Consider the following 21,221-nt stretch of genomic DNA (forward strand, 5'->3'; position numbering starts at 1 on the left):
ACATTCTAGATGCTGAAAACTAGGGGATTGCAACACTCCCCTCAAGCTGGGTGGTAGATGTCCAGCATTCCCAGCTTGGAAATTAGTCCAAATTTAATTCTTGATAAAGACTTGGTTAAGATATGAGCAATCTGGGACCCTGTGGAAATGTGACTTAGATCAATAATATTTGCATCAATTTTTTCCTTGATGAAATTTCTATCAAGTTCAACATGCTTGGTACGGTCATGATGGATTGGATTATTGACAATTCCAATGGTGGCCATGTTATCACAGAAAATCTTCATAGGATCCTTGTATTCGAGGTGTAGCTCCTTTAGGACTCTTAAAATCCACATTCCCTCACAAGTGCCTAAGGACAATGCCCTGTATTCGGCTTCAGCACTGCTTCTGGCTACCACAGACTGTTTTTTACTCCTCCAAGTGACCAAATTTCCCCACACATATGAGCAATAGCCTGTGGTTGATCTTCGATCGATAATGGATCCTGCCCAATCAGCGTCCGTGTAAATCACAATATCACGGCTGGAATTTTTCTTGAAGAACAATCCTTTACCAGGAGTCATCTTTAAGTATCGTAGGATTCTGTAGACGGCTTCCAAGTGCTCTTCATTTGGGCTGTTCATAAATTGACTGACCACACTCACAGGGAAACTAATATCAGGCCTAGTGTGGGCTAAATAAATGAGTTTTCCAACTAGTCTTTGATATCTCTCAGTGTCTACCGAAGCACATTCTTGTTTGAGTCCTATCTTGTAGTTCGCCTCCATTGGTGTATCAGAAGGTTTACATCCCAACATCCCTGTTTCATTCAGCAGATCAAGAGTATATTTTCTTTGAGAAACTGAAATTCCTTCCTTAGTTCTTGCCACTTCCATTCCAAGAAAATATCGTAATTTTCCAAGGTCCTTGACCTCAAATTTGTGAGCTAACGTCTCCTTTAATTGCTTTATCTCATCCTCCCAATTACCAGTAATCACAATATCATCAACATAGACAATTAATATTGTAATTTTCTGATGAGGTGCAGTTTTAACAAACATAGTATGATCAGTTTGACATTGGGAGTACCCTTGATTTTTGACAACTGCAGTAAACTTATCAAACCAAGCCCTTGGAGATTGCTTCAAACCATAAAGGGATTTTAATAATCTACATACCTTTCGAGATCCTTGACCATCTTCCACTCCTTGGGGAATTTCCATGTAAACCTCTTCTTCTAAGTCACCATTTAAGAATGCATTCTTCACATCCATTTGCCAAAGGGGCCAATCTAGGCAAGCAGCAATGGACAAAAGAATTTTAATTGAATTAAATTTTGCTACTGGAGCAAAGGTTTCCTGGTAATCAATGCCCTGTGTCTGAGTGAATCCTTTGGCCACAAGTCTTGCTTTATGGCGATTAATACTCCCATCTTCATTATATTTGATGGTAAAAATCCACTTACAGCCAACCACTGATTTTCCTTGTGGTAAGGTAACTATCTCCCAAGTGCCATTTTTTTTGAGTGCATGCAATTCATCCTGGATAGCAGAACACCATTCAGTAGTCTTAGATGCCTCAAAGTAGGATGTAGGAATGGTTTCCTTGTCAATGTTCTTGACTAGATGCTGCATCCTGGAGGAAAGATTAGCATAGGATATAAAATTACAGATGTAATGACTTGTACATGTCCTTACCCCCTTACGAAGTGCAATTGGCATGTGCAGAGCATCATCAGAACTTGGCAGCAAGGATTCAGTTTGGTCAAGTGCAGGACTAATGGTTTCTTCAGTTGGACCAGGAGCCAAGGTAATCTGTTTGTCAACATGTTCAAGCATCTCAGAAGCTGTTCTGTATTTGGGCCGTCGCGTGTAGACTTGCAGGGGCTGCTGTTCAGGCGGTTTCTGGAGCGGGCCGGAAGAGGATAAGCCATTAGATGAAGTGTCATTTTCCTGAGATTCACCTAAGACCGGTGTAGGGGCTGTTGAAGCAGAGTTTTCTGGAGTATTAGTCACAAACAACCATTCCTTGGAATTAGGGATCTCCCCCTGAATGGCGGTTTGGGAAAAATAAGGCTGATGTTCAAAAAAGGTGACATCTTTAGTAATGTAGAATCGATGTGTGGCTGGACTGAAGCATTTATACCCCTTCTGAGTAGGGGAATAGCCAAGAAAGATGCCCTTAAGAGCCCGAGGATCCAATTTACCACCTTGAGAGTTATGAATGAACACGGTGCAACCAAAAATTTTTGGTGGGAGATTTGGGGTTAAGGTCAATGAAGGGAATGCAGTGAGGAGTGTTTGGTAAGGTGAGGAGAAGTGTAATACCCGAGATGGCATGCGGTTGATAAGGTAAGTGGCTGTAAGAATAGCTTCCCCCAAATAATTTTTGGATGTATTTGAGGCAAAGAGTAGGCTACGAGCAACTTCAAGTAAATGGCGATTTTTTCTCTCAGATACACCGTTTTGTTGTGGGGTATTGACACAAGAGCTCTGGTGGATGATGCCATGGTCTTTTAGGTAAGCTGAAAGGTCCAAGTTAAAATAATCACGTGCATTGTCAGATCTAAGGGTAAGGATTTGGGTTTGAAATTGGGCAAGGATCATTTTGTGAAAGACTTTAAAGGTGGATGTGACTTCAGATTTATTGGCTAATAGGTACACCCATGTCATTCGAGTATGATCATCAATAAATGTGACAAACCAACGAGCACCCGTAAGGCTTTTAACAGTTGCAGGTCCCCACACATCACTGTGGATAATGGCAAATGGTTTAGAAGGAACATGCATTTGTAAGGGATAATGAGACCGAGTTTGTTTTGCAAGTTGACATATATCACATGAAGGAAAATTCGAATTCTCATTAAATAAAGAAGGGTACATCTTTTTCATATATTGAAAGTTTGGATGCCCTAATCTAAAATGCCATAAAAGAGCCTTATTCAAATTGCTAGTTGCTGCAAATGTGCTGTCTTGAGTCTTCATAACCGCGGCTGTGTAAAGTTGATATAAACCATTAGAGACCCTAGCACTGCCAATCGTCCTCCCCGATGCCAAATCCTGAAAAATACAATCAACGTGGGTAAATTTGACTGTGCACTTTAAATCCTTGGTCAATTTGGTAATAGAAATTAAATTGCAGGTAAGAGATGGAACGTAGAGAACTCCAGTTAAAGATATGGTTGACGATAGGTGAACAACACCAATTCCGTGAACCTTGGCTAAGCCTCCATTTGCTGTTTTTACTGATTTTGCCTCGAAAATGGGAAAGTATTCAGAAAGAAGAGAGGAATTACCAGTCATATGATCTGTAGCCCCAGAATCTACCATCCAGGAATCACATTTATCAAGATCGGATTGGAGAGCTGTATGGAATGTACCTGATTGATGACTATCAGATGAGGGATTAGATTTGTTCTTATTGCAATCTTGCAGCATGCGTTGTATGGCTATCACTTGTTCCCTTGTAAATGTATGGCCTTCGGATTTTGCTTGCGGAACATCTTCTACAACTGCAGCAACATGATTAAAGTCTCTGTTTTGTCTTGGCTTCCAATCAGCTGGCTTGCCATGGATTTTCCAGCATGTATCCCGAATATGCCCAGTTCTGTTGCAATGGTCACACCAGAGCTTACCATTTCGCCTAGGTCTGGAGTCTGCATTGTTGGGTCTAGAGACAAAGGCTGCTGCTTCCAAAGGTGCATCAACTTTTGGGATGCTATTGGTCAAAACTTTGCGGCTTTCTTCCCACTTTAATTCAGAAAAAACTTCTCGCAAGGATGGCAGAGGGCGAGTGGCCATGATGCGGCTGCGAGCTCCATCATAGATTGGATTGAGTCCCAAAAGAAGGTTGTAGGTGCGGTCTTGTTCAACAATTTTCTTATACTGAAGAGTATCGGCTGGAGTAGTCCATTCATGTTGATCATAAAGATCCAATTGTTGCCAGAATTTTAGGAGTGAATTATAATAGCTGGTGACATCCTTGTCCTCCTGTTTGAGATCACGAAGAATCCCCTTGATGTGAAACAAGGCAGCTGTGTTATCTTCCTTAGAGAAGGCTTCCTTCACGCCATCCCAAATTTCCTTGGCTGTGGAGCACAACATGTATGTTTCAGCTATTTCAGGCACCATGGAATTCAGCAACCAAGACATCACAAGGTTATTTTCAATGGACCACTTCTTGTATTGTGGATGACTGGTTTCCAGAGGAGCAGCATCACCCGTACCGGTGAGATGATCTCCCTTGCCACGGCCTCCAATGAACATACGAACGCTGCGTGACCACAACAAATAATTGTCTCCATTGAATCGATGACCAGTGATGACTAATGCTGGACTATCGTTGGTAATGACAGCTGCTGAGTTGTTGTTGGTTTGGTTTGATGCTGAAACATTGAGTGGGGTTGTTGTTGGAGTGGTATTTGTACCGGTGGTATTGGAAGAAGTAGTTTGGTAGGCTCTCATGGTGCCAAAGAGTGGCACATTGGTAGCCATGGGTGGATCAGTCCCTTAAAAATCAAGCTCTGATACCATATAGAAAGTTTGAATGATGGAACCAGTTTTTCCATTAAAACTAAAAGAAAAAAAACGTACAATAAATAGACACCAGAAATATTCCAGTGCAACAAATCCCTATAATCAGGGAAAGAGATAAAACTAGAAAACTGAATCCTATTTTAACTAAACAGGAAAAATATCAGAAACAAACTAATCCTAGGAATTTAAATAACAAATAACGAAACAAACTCCTAAGATTAAGGAGGAAAAATAAAACATTCTAGATGCTGAAAACTAGGGATTGCAACATTTAGTATTGGTGGTGTTCTATCGTCACAATTGGAATAAAGTGGTACTAGTGTTACCAGGCTCAACTGACTTGGGCTCAACAGATAAAAAGGGCCCAACCCAATGCAATTTAATTAGTTAGTTTTTCTTTTGCTGGTTTAGTTAGAAGTTAGTTAGATAGTTAGTTTTAGTTTCGTTCCTTTATTCTTTCAGAAACCTGTTGTATAAATAAACTTCTCCTCGAGATTTGTGATTATTAGTTCAGATCAATATACAGAAAACACATTTAATTTCGAGTTGGCTTTCCTTTTCTCTGACCTTGCATGTTAAGATCTCATCTCTCTGATCTTGCATGTTGAAGATCTAGTCTCATAAGATGGTATCAGAGCTCTTCTTCCGCTGAGTTTTTCTTTTTTTGTTGTTCCTCGTAACTCTGCTCTTCGAATCTGAACAATATTCTTCCGGATTTTTACACAAATCCAGGTAATCCTTTCTTTCTGCATCCAAGCGAAAGTCCAGGCTTGGTGCTGGTTTCTCCTCCTCTTGATGAGAGGAACTATTATTCTTGGGCCAGATCCATGACTATGGCTCTTTTAACCAAAAATAAATTAGGTTTTGTAGATGGTTCTATTGCACGACCACTGGAAAATGATCCTACATTTCCAGCTTGGCTACGTTGCAACATGATAGTTTTATCTTGGATCCACTGATCGATAAGCAGCTCCATTGCTCAATCCATATTATGGATAGATCGAGCCAGTGATGCTTGGTTTGATCTTCGAGGAAGATTCTCTCATTCTGATATATTTTGAATTTCTGACTTACAAGAAGAAATATATAAAATGCAACAAGGTGATTGTTCTGTTACTGAGTTCTACACTCAGACGAAGATCATGTGGGATGAACTTGAAAATTTAAAACCATTACCTGTCTGTAGTTGTGTTGATCAGTGTATATGTGGAGGTTACACTTTGATGACAACATACAGGGATCGTGATCAAGTGGTTCGTTTTCTTAAAGGTCTCAATGAGCAATATGCTCATGTGAGATCTCAAGTGATGTTGATGGATCCCTTTCCAAGTTTAATAAGAGTTTTCTCTCTGATTGTACAACAAGAGAGACAAATGCACTGTGAAATTTTGGTTGATTCAGCAACAGAATCTAGAGTTTTCAACAGCTTTTCTGGAAATCATCAGAAACATAATTTTGGAAGAGGCAGGGGACGGGGATCTCCTTCATTTTTCAATAAGGGACGTGGTCTAAGTAAAATTTGCACTTACTGTGGGAAGCCTAATCACACTATAGATACTTGTTACCAAAAACATGGGTATCCTCAAGGTTTCAAACCAAGAGGATCATCAAATGCTAATTTTGTGGCTCAAAATGATGCTGATACCACTGAAGGTGGTGACATTTCAGATGCAATGGTTACTATTCCTCAGGAAGAATATCAAAATCTGCTTGGGCTTGCAATTGGGAGCTTCAGTTGAAGAAACTCCAATCAGTTCCACAAATCTGGTTCGAACTACTGTCTTGAATACTAACACGGTCAGTCCCATAGGTAAATTTCCGTCAAAATGGCTACTTGACACTGGAGCTACTGATCACATCAGTTATGTCTCCTCCAATTTTTCTATAATGACCAAAATCAGTCCTATTTCCATCACATTACCCGATGGTTCACACACAATAGCCCACTTCTCTGGAACTGTTATTTTTTCTCCAAACCTGACTTTATTTGATGTACTGTTTGTTCCTTCTTTCCATGTGAATTTAATATCAGTCACCAAATTAGTCAAAAGCCTATCTTGCTACTTAGTATTTCGTGATTCATATTGTTTCATTAAACAGATCAATACCAATGCGATGATTGGTTCAGATGATCAAATTGAAGGATTGTATGTGATGAAGTCCTCAAGTAGAGAAAAGGGCAACAGTGACTCCAACAACTTGAAGAGTCCAATTTCTTCTGTTTTTCATCATACTGTAAACAATACTGACGCATCTATACTATGGCATCATAGACTAGGTCATGTACCATATTCCATCTTGAAACAAATGGCAATAAAATTCCCTTTTATTCTTGCTAAAGACATAGCTCCCTGTGATACTTGTCACTTTGTTAAACAACACAAGTTACCCTATCCACATAGTAATACCACTAACAAATTCAAATTTTCAACTAATGCATGTAGATATTTGGGGCCCCTATTCGATTCCTTCCATCCGTGGCCATAGATACTTCTTGACTATTGTTGAAGATTTTTCCCGTTTTACTTGGGCATTGATGCTAAAATCCAAGAGTGAGGCTAGAAAAGCTTTACAAAATTTTATAATCATGATTGAAAACCAATTTCACAAAACTGTCCAATGTGTTAGATCTGACAATGGAGCAGAATTTGCCATGTCATCCTTTTATCAAGAAAAAGGTATCCTGCATCAAAAGACTTGTGTTGAAAATCCTCAACAAAACGGTGTTGTTGAAAGAAAACACCAACACATCCTCAATGTAGCTCGTGCCATCATTTTTCAGTCCAACCTTCTACTCCAATTCTGGTCATATGCCATTTCTCATGCCATCCACCTCATAAACCGATTATCCACCCCTTTACTCAATCATTCCACCCCTTATGACATCCTTTACCAGCAACCTCCTACACTAATGCACCTCAAAGTCTTTGGATGTCTCTCCTATGCTTCTACTCTTCTTTCTCAAAGGACCAAATTTGCTTCCAGAGCCTATAAAACTGTTTTTCTAGGCTACCAAGAAGGTGTCAAAGGTTACATCCTTCTTGATCTCAAAACCAGAAAAGTTTTTCTTTCTCGAAATGTTGTTTTTTTTTAGCATTTTTTTCCTTTTGCTGCCAAAACAGAAAAACCTCCCAACCAATTTAATCCATCTCCAATTAATTTTGATTTTCAAAATCCCATTGACCTCACACTCACTTCCACTACTGATATACTGCCACAGCAGCCCCCTTCCCCTTTGACCACCAATGATATAATACCAATCATCCCCACTGACACAACTGACCTCACACAACCTCCTCAACCTTCACCTGATCCCATACGCAGGTCCTCCAGAACTAGAAGACAGCCCAACTACTTACAAGACTATCACTGCAATCTCTCAATCACATCAGCTCATCAACCCATCTCAGGTATTTCTTCACCTCCCAATATTACTTATCCTTTATCCAATGTATTAACCTATGACAAATGTTCTCCTTTTTATAAAACCTTTTGTCTCAACATCACATCACATACAGAACCCCATACTTACTCACAAGCCTCCAAGCATGAATGCTGGCAAAAAGCTATGAGAACAGAAATTGCAGCCCTTGGTCATAACAATACATGGAGTCTTGTTCCACTTCCTTCTGGTAAAAGCACCATAGGATGCAAGTGGGTATATAAAATCAAACACAATGCTAATGGATCTATTGAGAGGTACAAGGCTTGTCTAGTAGCCAAAGGTTATACACAAACTGAAGGATTGGACTACTTTGAAACCTTTAGTCCAATGGCAAAGCTAACCACAGTGCGTTTGTTACTGTCCCTTGCTTCTTCTAAGCATTGGTTCTTGGAGCAACTTGATGTGAACAATGCTTTCCTCCATGGTGACTTACATGAGGAAGTATACATGACTTTGCCACCTGGATTTCCTTGTTCTGGTCCTTCTCTGGTTTGTAAACTACATAAGTCAATTTATGGGCTCAAACAAGCAAACAGACAGTGGTACTCCAAGCTCTCTGCTACTCTCTCATCTCTTGGATACTCTCAAACTCATGCTGATTTTTCTCTGTTTACCAAACATCAGGGTAACCATTTTACAGCCCTTCTTGCTTACGTTGATGATATTGTTCTCACTGGTGATAGCATGGAAGAGATACAGAAGGTGAAATTTTTTCTAGATAGTCAGTTCAAGATAAAAGATTTGGGGAAACTCATATTTTTCTTGGGCCTTGAGGTTTCACACTCTTCTTTTGGAATTATACTTAATCAACAAAAATATACATTGGAACTCCTCTCTGACACTGGTTTATTGGCATGTAAGCCAGCTCATACACCAATAGATCCTTCAGTAAAATTATGTCGTGATATGGGACAACCACTTCCAGATGCTTCCGTGTATCGTAGACTTATTGGACGACTATTATACCTGACAACCACTCACCCAGACATCAACTTCAGTGTTCATCAACTCAGCCAATATTTGGCTGCTCTTACTGATGCTCACCTTGAAGCTGCTCATCAAGTTCTTAGATACTTGAAGAGTTCTCCTGCTAAAGGACTATTTCTCTCTGCCACTTCTTCTCTGCAGCTGAGTGGATATGCAGATGCCGATTGGGCATGTTGTCCAGACACCCGTCGATCTGTCACAGGCTTCTGCGTTTTCCTTGGCACCTCACTCATATCTTGGAGATCAAAGAAGCAAACGACAGTTTCTCGTTCATCTACTGAAGCAGAGTATCGTGCTTTAGCTTCCATCACTTGCGAACTTCAATGGTTATCGTTTCTCCTACAAGATTTAGTTGTCACAAGAACGAAACCGATTGCAGTTTTCTGTGATAATCTCTCTGCTATTCACTTATCTCACAACCCAGTCTTCCATGAACGATCCAAGCACATTGAGCTTGATTGCCACATCACTCGTGAGAAGATTCAATCCGGTCTACTTCATCTACTCCCTGTTTCCATCCATGACCAGATTGCTGACGTTTTCACTAAACTTTGTTGTCTTCTCCGTTCAATTCTCTTATTGGCAAGCTTGGCCTTCTTGATGTCCACTACCCAGTCCAAGCTTGTTGGGGGGGGGGGGGGGTGTTACCAGGCTCAACCGACTTGGGCTCAACAGATAAAAAGGGCCCAACCCAATGTAATTTAATTAGTTAGTTTTTCTTTTGCTGGTTTAGTTAGAAGTTAGTTAGATAGTTAGTTTTAGTTTCGTTCCTTTATTCTTTCTGAAACCTGTTGTATAAATAAACTTCTCTAGATTTGTGATTATTAGTTCAGATCACTATACAGAAAACACATTTAATTTCGAGTTGGCTTTCCTTTTCTCTGACCTTGCATGTTAAGATCTCATCTCTCTGATCTTGCATGTTGAAGATCTGGTCTCATAAGAACTAGTTCTACTCATGAATTGCTGAATTCCCAGTGTGCTCTTCACTGGAGAAAAGTTGAACTTTGCTTTGAGTGGAATTGTTGAAATGGAAACACATACACACAAATACACAAACACTTCGAATGTGTAAGATAATAATAGCAAATGGATTGGTAAGCTGAATGGATTAAAACAAAATTGAGAAGCTGTTTATCAAAAGCACTGTTGTCTTTGACAGGTATGACCTGGTTGACTTAACACGGCAAGTATTATCAAAATTGGCAAACCAAGTATACATCCAGGCGGCTACTTCTTTTCGGCAGAAGAATATTGATGCTTTGCACTTTCACAGCAATAAGTTCCTTCAACTGATAAAAGATATCGATGTACTTCTTGCTTCAGATGATAACTTCCTTGTTGGAACTTGGCTTGAGAGTGCTAAGAAATTGGCAGTGAATCCAAGTGAGAAAAAGCAGGTGAGGACAAGTGTTTTCCTTACAAGCAATCCTTTATAGTGAGACTTTTGGGTTTATTAAATAGAGTGATTCAAATTTATTTAGTTAGCATGTTCCATCCACTACCTTAAAATCATCAGTTGTTCTCATTGCTTAATATTCTGTTCTCATTGCTCACCATATCTCAATATCTCAGACCTGCTATTGCTCTATTCAACCTCTTTCGAAAATCTAACTCTTTACATACATCTCAAAATATATATTGAATAATAAGTTGCTGTTAACTATAATTAAGCATTATAACCTGTAGAAATGATGAAATTATTTAAATAATTATCCTAAATAACCTAAGTATATATATTTCAAAAATTATATGCTCACATTAGGGTTTTATTTTTTTATTTCCTTAATTTTATAGTGGTTGTCCTTGGGGTGGCCTAGTACTTAGCCTAAAGTTTGCGATGTGCACGTTTAAGATACCTACTGTTTTATTCATTAGAGAGTTGCACTTTGTTTTTCCTCTATATTGATTGTATATAAGTGAAGTAATTCTCAACTTGTTTATTGTTTAGATAACAGTCAAGAAATAAATTAGTATGGTTTAATACCTTTTACCTTTTCTCCCCAGTATGAATGGAATGCTAGGACGCAAGTGACTATGTGGTTTGATGCCAATGAAACTACTCAGAGCAAGCTCCATGATTATGGTAAAATACATCATTAAACTTTACTATGCCAGTTTCATTCTTAATTTTAGTTTGACATTTTCTCTTTCCCTCTGGTCCCTGATTAGCTAACAAATTTTGGAGTGGCATCCTGGAAAGCTACTATCTCCCAAGAGCTTCAACCTATTTTAGCCATTTGTCAGAAAGCTTGAGACAGAATGAGACGTTCAAGTTGATTGAATGGAGAAAACAATGGATTTCACAGTCAAACAAATGGCAGGAAGGTAATGAGCTGTACCCAGTAAAGGCCAAAGGAGATGCTCTGGCCATATCTCAAGCTCTCTATGAAAAGTATTGTGCAAAGTAAGATGTGATGTTTTTATCAGTTGTAAACTTTTTTATGTGCAACTTAATTGGTGACCATGAGATAGAAAGAACACACCCTTGTATTCTCTCACAATCAGATGCCTTTTGAATTTAGAGGGTGTATTGGATTAGGATTTTAAAAGACTTTTTTGAAATAAAAAATCTTATAGATTTTAAAAAACTATTCAGAATTGGAAAGATTTTAAAGACTTTTTTAAAAGACTTTTTTTACAATCAAGATTTCATAAGATTGAATTTTAAAGGATTTTAATAGAATTTATAAGATTTGAAAGGACAATATGGATTTACAAGATTTTAAAAAATCATATGGATTTTTAACAAACATTAAAAATTACAAGAGTCAATAAAAAAAAGTTAATAAAGAAATGCAATGATATTAATAAAAAAAAAAGTAAAATGTAATATAATTTTCTCAATTAGTAAAATTCATGATAAATTTTTGTTTGGAATTTTTTGCAATTGATCTTGTAAACCTTGGGGTTTTTGTTCTACGTGATGAGAGTTTTATAACAATATATTCTATGTATGTTTTCATTGAGTATTCCAAGAAAATTTTGAATTTGAATTTTTGGGTTTTATTACATGAAAGTTAAAAAATTTCTCAAATTGTTTTCAATCGATATATTGAAATCTTAAATTTCTTTGCGGTTTTGAAAAATAAGTTTTTAGTGATCAATTGACATACAAAATTGTTTTAAATCGTTTCCTATAGCCAAGGAATTTCGTTTATGAATATATTATTATGAAATATAGGGTTCATATTATGAAAGTTTCAATTTTCTTTAAATCAATCTTATTTCATTGATGTAAAATGAAAATTGGTTTGAGGGATTTTTGTTCCCCTGTTGTTTTCTCATTATTTTATGTTGTTTTTAATACAAAAACACATTTTCGTACCAAGAAAAATCATTAACAATAGCTTGAAAACTCATTTTTAAACTTTCAAAAATTCTCAAAAATTGCTTCAAAATCTACTACTTTTGAGATGAATTAGATTAAAATCTTGTTGTGTTGTTGTTTCTGAGTTGTTTTGTGATAAAAATCGCTCAAGAATATGTTGTTTTTGAGCTTTCACAAAGCTCCCATGGAGGAACTCAATTTTGAGTGGGTCGACTCACCAAAGGAAGAAGAAGACACTGCACTAGAGAAATTTCAAGAAATCCTAGGGATAAGGGTGAGATTGTAAGAGAGACATCTTATTTATATTTCTCACTAAAAAGTCTCGCGAAATCTATACCAATAGAAATTCCATTAAATCGTAAGATTTTTTAATACCACAAGATTGTTTTTCTTTTGTTTAAAATTCTGATTTATTATCAACGGATTTGGACAGACTTTAAAATAATCTTTTAAAATCTTAATCGAATACTATATGATTTTTTTTCAATCCTTTAAAATCTTAATTGAATACCAATGAATTTTTTTTTGTTCAAAAATAATCCAGTAAGTTGTTCATGTTATAATGTATAATGGTATGTTTATATTAGCTTTTGATTCCCGTTAAGTGAAATTAATCGTTCCTTGTTATAAAGGGCAACTAGCTTTGCGAAGCATAGGAAGGTCCATTGATACTTTATCACTTTCACTTACGAACAAAGTTGAAATAAAATAGATTATCCCTGTTACGGCTTTCCTGAACCACTCGTAATGTAAGATAAATAATGATATTTTCTATTAATAATTTGTAATGAAATATTGAGAGAGAAAAATGTGTTCTTTGTTATGTTATTTTCCCTACTACCTCCAACAAGAATCCCGGACTTTTCGAGTCAACGACACATTAATTAACTGCTTCCAAAAATCAGTTCACAACAGTAAAGTGCTGAAATTGCTCTCAACGTTATGAAGTTTTGGAAAAGTTTTTTCTTAAAATTATATTGTAAGGGAATTTTCTTTTTTCAAAAGTTCTCTTTCAAATAAAGATATCATTTTCGTGAGTTTTATAACGAGAATATAATCATGAAGAGAATGATGGATTATAAAGATCATTTTTTGAGATTTATAACTAAGAAACAAGAGAATTATGGATTAAAATTTTATTAAGATGAAATATGATAGTGTTCGAAACATATATGCATACTATGAAGATTTAACCTATGCAATGATACAATTCTCAAGATATAAGATCTAATTAGGTATTTTTGTCAAGCCACCACCCTTCTTATGTAAGGAAGGCATTTATTAAGTAAAAGCATACAATCAGCAAGTATCATGATGAAGAAACTCTCTTTTTGTGCTCTTCATTGATCTCTTTTTCTGTCCATATATGCTTTGACACTTAAATATTCTATTGATGCCACATTTGATTATTTGCAAAACTAACTTTAAAACTTTTCAAAGCGCCAAATATCATTTAAGCATGCTTCGGGGCTAATATATAATATAAAGAATGAATTACATTATCAACTATGGAAGAAAGATAAAAGAAGCACACATGAACTTAAATCTTGAACTATAAAGTAAGCAATATTCAAGACACATGACAATCATCAAGACATATTTAAGCATTCTTTTCTAAACAAACAATGATCATGTAATGCATGTTTTGATAAGTAAGCAATATCAAACATAAATACATGACAATCCAAGAGTTATAACTTATTTTCAAAAGGCTATACCTTAAGTGTTAAAAATTGTCATTTCAGGCATATTCTTCCTATTTAAAAGATGTGCACACATTAAACAATATCAAACGAGAATATATTTAAAAATTTCAAGTAAGCACGTAAGAAAATTAAACACATATTCAGGAAGAAGTAAAATCATTTATGAGCATGTGAATCTCAAGTAAAATTAAAGGTAATCATAAGCTCAAGCTCAAGGATATTATCATGGTATTACAACTAATACATGAACTTATCAAGCATACTAGCATATGCAATGAAATTTAACTAAGGACATATTGCTAGAGAAACATAATTTTACAAAATATAAAGATATTAAAAAGTCACAAATAATTCCTTATGCCTCATTATATTACATTTAAAGCCGAGTGAGAAGTAAGATACAAAAGTCACCAAACTTGAATTCTATAATTTGTAAGGTGGCTTTTCGATGTTGCTTTCAATCTTTATGTCACTTCCACAAGCTTGTACCCTTTTTAAAAGTTGGATCCTTTCATGATTTATAAACCTCGAGTTGGAAATGTATATTCTGTTTAAATGCAATCTTGAGGTAATTGTAATCCTACATTTCAAACAACTTTTGGTATTCACTTTGGATCCATATTTCATTATGGTCTCATAGAAATTAATCATGCTATCATATGCAAAGTGAGCATAACAAAGTAACTTGCCAACTGACATTTATAATAATTCAAACCAGTACAAAGAATAATTAGAAATTTTTCATGATTTAACAGATACTAATTAGAAGAGAAATGTAATTATGAGATGACTTAGATACAGAAACTAATTTTTACAATGTAAGTCACTTTTCAGATAAAAGCGCAATTACAAAAAGTTTTTTTTGGTAAAAATGCTAATAGGCAAAAGTTACCCGAATCTTGAAAATAGTATGTAGAACAACTATTTTTATGATAAATATGAGACGAAAACACATGTTTAGAAATACTAAATGTTAGCTAGAAAGAAATGAGGAAATCAAGGTTAAATTGGTAACTTGGTAAGTTGTTATTGTTGACTTTTGAGTCAACCATGATTTAAGAGTTAAACACATTCATAAAGTCTTTAAACATAACATACCATTGACTTTCCCTCTCCATAAACCGAGAAACACCATTGTTAGGAGAAAGAAAAGCTAGAAAAGCTAAAATGTGTTGTGGTGAATGAAATCCTTCGTTTCCAAGACTAAAGTTGTGTAGAATTTAACCAAGAAGAAAACCCTCCTGTCATTTCCCACAGAGAAGCATAGTGGAGTGAGATCCTTTCTCTCAAAGTTTAGAGAAATTTTGGAAGTTTGTGGTGTGAGGGTTGTTAGAGCTCATTTAAGCTTGGGATTTGCTTCTTCCTTCATTCTATAGGAAAAACACTCAATTTTGTCCCAAATATATAAAAATGACAAAAAAAATAAAAAATAAAAAATAAAAAATAAAAGTAGGGTTGTTCATTTTTGAGACCACCACACTATTTCGGGTAACAATTTTTCGAGAGCTATTTATCTCAATTGAACTATTGGATCATCCTCAAATTTGGTCGGCATATTCCTCTCATATGATACTTCGATCTACCCAAACCGATTTTCAAGCTAAGCCCTCTAGTGTGAGATATGGTTGTCAAAAAATGGTTGTCCACATAAAAAAACAACTTTCCTAAGAAGTCCCACATTGCCCACTTCTCATTCCTTCCTCCTCCCTTCTCTCTATATAAAGAGCTCATTCCCCTTACTTCCTACACACACTTGGAGAAAACTAAACAAAAAAACACAAAAAATACTTCCAAGGGTTAAAAAAAGACACTTGGGCTTTATATTAAAACTTGTGTAATAATAATATTTTTTAAAGATATTTGGGCTTGGGATTAAAATCAAGCTAGTGTCATAGTAAATTTTTTGTTTTTGAGTAGAATTAGGTGGGTTTGTTAATTTAGCCGTGACAACTTGTTAACTTAGTTATCTGTGAGGATTAATTTAGCCGTGACAGCTTGTTAACCTCATAGTACATTTTTGGGGCATCAAATTAATTTAGCCGTGACAGCTTGTTAACCTCATAGTACATTTTTGGGGCATCAAACTTGTTAAGTTGAGGCTGTTCTCCATAACTTGGCTCTGTACACCAAGTTTTGTCGTCTTCGAGGTAAGTCTGTTTACCTTTTTCTTTAGTTAATACTTGTCTATTTTTGTATGCCTTTTCATGCTCTTTATTTGCTTTATTAGTTTATAATTTGTCTATTTTTTATGCTCTTTATTTTTTTTAACTCATAATTATTTATTTTTTTGCACGCTATTTTATGCTCTTTATCTGTTTTATTAGAAATTTTCTTATAATTGTTTATGACCTTTGTATGTTTTTGTTCCCCTTATTTGTTTTATTAGTATTTTTCTTATGTATTTTAGAAACTTATTTAGGGATTAATTTTGCCGTAATGGCTTGTTAATCTCATAATTTTTTGGGTCATTTTGGTTGTGACAGCTTGATGACCCAAGCTAGTTTTAAATTATTATTTTGTATTAATTTATTTATTTTTCCTAATTAAGGATTAATTTAGCTGTGACGGCTTATTAATCTCGTAGTATTCTTCGGGTTATTTTAGCTGCGACAGCTTGATAATTCGAAGCCTTTAAAATGAATTTCTTTAAAATTATTTTCAAAAATTAAAACCAATTAGTATACATATTTTTAAAGAACGACGTAGCTTTGAATTCTTCACTACACCGGAGGATACATCGGAGCGGAACTCTTTCCGTCAAGCTAAAATAAAATTTTAATAGTTTAGTCTTCCTACTTCCTAATCAATCATATATTTTTTTAAGGGATAAAACAAATATTTTTAAAAGCTATTAATAATTCGTACAATTAATTTAAGGTAACTGTTTTGCAACGGATGTGTCAGGGGTACAGTGGAATTAAATTTTCACCCTTCCCTGTGCATAATTAGACTTCTGAATCTTGATCTAAAATTTTAAAAGACCAGATTGCAACAAAAGGTTTTCCAATTTTTTCAAAGTAAATAAAATTGGTAGTGACTGATAAGTCTCTGAAATGAGACTTGAAACATATGGTTTTAATGTGCAAATAGAAATAAAAGAATACTTTTTATGTTAGTAAAAGCCCCAAATTTACACTGAGTTGAATTTATTGATTAAAGTGCTAATGGGCTGTAACATTCCATTTTTCAGGCCCATTTTCCTTTTTCATCAGAAATACCCATTAGAGGAAAGTAAAAGAAGTCAGCATGAAGAAAAAAAAAAGATACAGGGAAGTGATGGGCCGGACCTAAAAAGCCCAAAAGGAAAGGAAGAAAGAAAGCAACAAAAGGAAAAGAAAAAAGGGAAGGAAAGAGAAGTCTGCGGCAGAAACGTGAAGAAAAGAAAAGAAAACGCAAACCCTAGCGAACCCACGTCGTGCGATCAGAACCCACTTCAGCCATCCCTAATCCCTGCCCCAAATCGATTCAGAAGGTCAGAATATCCCTTGTCCACGGTTCATCTTGACCCATACCCACAGTCCATGTAGAAAAAGAAATCACGAAAACCCTAGCCACTATTTTTGGATTCAGAAAAAGCCAAACAAAGATCCGTTACTTAGTGGATGCTGGAGCGATTGTGAGCACACGTCATTGTACGGGTTGAAGGAACGACAATTCCATCCGATTTGTAAGAGCAGAGGAGTGGAGCACTGTGGGGACCACTCATTTGCAGCAGCGCGTCATATTGCTGAGCTGGAGAAAAAGAGGATAGTGTGCAAAGAGCCCTATAAAAGGGATATAGGAGTGAGTCATCGAGGGAGCTCTCTTCTGTTTTCTGATTTATGGTTTTTCTTAGTTTTTGTTTTCTGAACAATTTTGAGTTTCTTTTAATTTCTGTTTTGTAATGAGATTCTGGTTCATTTTGATGAACTTGATGCATGTCTTTACAGCACTGAGATTGCCGGTTGTTAGGCCAGTGCTGTAATTGTAGTTTTTAGAATTTTTATTTTGTGAATTCTGTAGTTCTGTTACTGTTTGTAAGCCTCACCCCTATGGATAGTGGCTAACTTTTTAGAGGTTGGGTTTAGGTGATACCCGAACCTCAGTGCTTGTCAAATATTTGATTTCCTGGTTTTAATGTTTATATCTCAGTTGTTTAATGTTGTTTCTAATGTTTAAAATTGTCTGCATTTTGGCCAAATGTCAGATGTTTGGTTAGGATTTAGTTGTTGAGAAACAATTAATTCTGGATTCTGCATTAGACACATGAACTTAGATGAGAAATCATCTAAGGGATCTCAATTCAGAAACGAATGAGTCCTCATGTAATAGTGGACCTGAATCTCAAGAGTCCTAATCCCACTTGGCATAGAGATATGGAAGTGGGCAACTTTGGGATAAAATAATTTTTAAGAGATTAAAAATTAACAATACAGTCCTGTTAACAGAGAATCTTAGGATGAGCCTTTTGTTAATCAAATTATTTTTCAAGCATTGTGGGGAAGGAGAGCCAAAAACTCAACCCACCTTTTTAAACATCTTTATCAATTCAGATTTTCCAATTTCTTTTGTTATTTCATATTTCAATCTCTATTCCGTTTTCAAAATTTTTGTCACATCTTTCATTTAAGTTGCTCCATTCTTCATTTTTATTTTATAACTTAAGAAAGTAATTCAGAAAATTTTAAAAGAAAAGTGAACAGTAGTGTTTTAGGTCCATTCTAAATTATTTTTACTTTACAATTTTATATCTTTTATTTTCAAATAGTAACTCAATTTTAAGCAATTACAAATTTTAGTCATTTCAAAACGCCAACGATCCTTGTGGGAACGATAACTGGGACTTATAACAGCCCTATATTACTTGTTGTCGCGTATACTTGCGCGCATTACTTGCACAACTGTTAGCAAGGCAACAAGTTTTTGGCGCCGTTGCCGGGGATCGAGGCGTATATGATCAAGTTTCTGTGTGATTGCTATTTTTGAACTGCTTCTTTTTGCTGTTTTTAGTGTAGCTCATTTGAATTCTGTGTCAGTTTTGTTTAGTTATTAGTTCTATAGTATCTTGAATATTGGTAGTTTAAAATCTGTTCTGTTCATATTCTGTTTATTTTATGTCATTTAATTTTTCTTAGTTTCATTTTTATTTTAATTATTAGTTCCACCCTGTGTGAGGGTGAGTTATTACTGCCTTATAAAGCCGTCAGGCTGTGAACTGTCTTGGGATTTTTCTGCTTGCAGGTTCTTGTGTGTTTATTTATTGCTTGTTCTGCATAAAAGTTGGTTAGTAATTTAGGTGTTTTAGCTAAGCCAGGTTTACCTGTTTTAGTTAAAAGGGGTGCATGAGTGCAACTCCACACCCGTTCATATATTCAATTGACCCGGAACCTGAAAGGACATTTAGAGTTAGGAGAAGAGCCCAGATAGCACATAGGCAAATTCCACTTCTAGAAATTGAAGAAATGGAGGATTTAGGAAGTGTAAATGGGAATGATGGGGTAGGAGGACCTGCAAGGATAAGGGAACCACCTGTTATAAATGATAATGATAGGTCCATGATGGACTTCATCATACCTGTGTTGGATGAGTTAGATCCAAGCATAGCCCAACCTGTGAATGGAGTGCCCTTCAAATTAGAACCGGTGATGTTCACCATGCTTCAAAACATGGGGCAGTTTCATGGGTTGTTGATGGAAGACCCACACAAGCATCTTAGAAATTTCATAGAAGTGGCCAACACTTTTAGGAATCCTAACATCTCGGATGATGTGTTAAGATTGAAGCTCTTCCCTCATTCACTGGCTGACAAAGCCAAAGAATGGTTGAACTCCCTTCCATCCAACTCTATAACCAATTGGCACACCCTTGCTGAGAAATTCATTATGAAATTTTCCCCCTCTAATAAGATAGTGCAAACTAGAGGTGATATTGCTAACTTCATGCAGAGGGATGGAGAGACACTAGTGGATGTGTGGGAGAGGTACAAGAACCTTCTTAAGCAATGCCCAAATCATGGTTTGCCCTCTTGGGCAGTGTTACAAACCCTGTACAATGGCCTAAATACTCAAAACAGGGCCTTGGCAGATTCTGCTGCTAATGGCATGTTTATGACTATGTCCTTTAACCAAGCCCATGAGTTGTTAGAACAAATGACTCAAAATTATGCCCAATGGCCTGAAGAGAGAAATCAGCCAAGGAGAGTGGCTGGTTTACATGAGATAGACCCTGTAACAGCTCGTTCAGCCAAGTTTGATGCACTGTCTAATTTAGTGAGAACCCAAGGACAAACCATTGAGGCAAGATTATCTCAATCCCAAGTTCCTGCACCTCAAGTACCTGTGACCCAACCTCAAGTTAATGCAATAAACACAAGTGTAACTTGTGGCAGCAAGCTGGTCCTTCTAATGCTCAAACAAAAATACCTTTTCCTACCCAGAATTACCCAAAACAAACTGTTGTTCAACCTAGTAGATGCCCATTGCTCCATCCTCTTCAAGCTGAATATTTGGTTTGAGACCAAGCAAAACAGCTTGGAAGCCAAAGTATTCCAGCATCCCTAAGGAACATAGAATCCCAACTAGGCCATGCCCATTGTACCTTGCCTAGTAACACTGAAGAGCCTAGGAGAAATAAAGAGCAATGCAATATGATAGAGCTTAGAAATGGCAGATCTGTAAATCAGCCAGAAGCTGTTTGACCTTCCACATTAAAAAAAAGGAAGGGGAGAACATGCAGAAAGAAAAAGAGGCAAATTCTGAACCTGTTCAGAATTCTGTTGTCCATAATAGCCCCCAAGGGGTTGTGCACAATAACTCTTCACCCACTTTGGTCGAATCAGACACTCAGCCCTCTATAGATGAGCCTTTAGGGAATAATTCCATTGAAAAACCTACTCAAAAGGGTTCGACCCCTAAGCCAAATAGTGAGACACCTGCTACTTCAAAAAGACCTCCACCACCCTTTCCTCAAAGGTTGCAAAAGCAGAAGCAAGATAATCAGTTTAGGAAATTTCTAGACCTCCTAAAACAGTTGCATGTCAACATTCCATTTGTTGATGCATTGGAACAAATGCCCTCTTATGTAAAGTTCATGAAAGAAATTCTTTCAAGAAAAAGGAGGCTAGAAGAGTTTGAGACTGTTGCTCTTACACAAGAGAGCAGTCAATATCTTCTTAGTAAGATACCTCCTAAACTAGGAGACCCAGGAAGTTTTACAATCCCTTGTACCATAGGAGATCACTACATAGGCAGAGCATT

General features: G+C 36.3%; 1 protein-coding gene and 1 non-coding gene across 2 annotated transcripts; one reads left to right on the forward strand and one right to left on the reverse strand.

The window, feature by feature from the left end:
• Positions 1–19,878: 19,878 nt before the first annotated feature.
• LOC133298955 (small nucleolar RNA R71) lies at positions 19,879–19,984 on the reverse strand. The gene has a single exon (XR_009749876.1). It is a non-coding gene; the product is annotated as a small nucleolar RNA R71 (small nucleolar RNA).
• Positions 19,985–20,694: 710 nt separating this feature from the next.
• Positions 20,695–21,172, forward strand: LOC133298954 (uncharacterized; the record flags this gene model as incomplete). The annotated part of the gene is made up of 1 exon (XM_061498341.1): positions 20,695–21,172. A coding segment is annotated over exon 1 (478 nt), but the record flags the coding sequence as incomplete, so codon positions are not given.
• Between the last annotated feature and the right edge of the window lie 49 nt (positions 21,173–21,221).

This window comes from Gastrolobium bilobum, unplaced genomic scaffold, assembly GCF_033153095.1.
Source record: "Gastrolobium bilobum isolate Gb01-03AN ecotype WA unplaced genomic scaffold, APGP_CSIRO_Gbil_v1 utg84363, whole genome shotgun sequence".
Lineage (NCBI taxonomy): Eukaryota > Viridiplantae > Streptophyta > Magnoliopsida > Fabales > Fabaceae > Gastrolobium > Gastrolobium bilobum.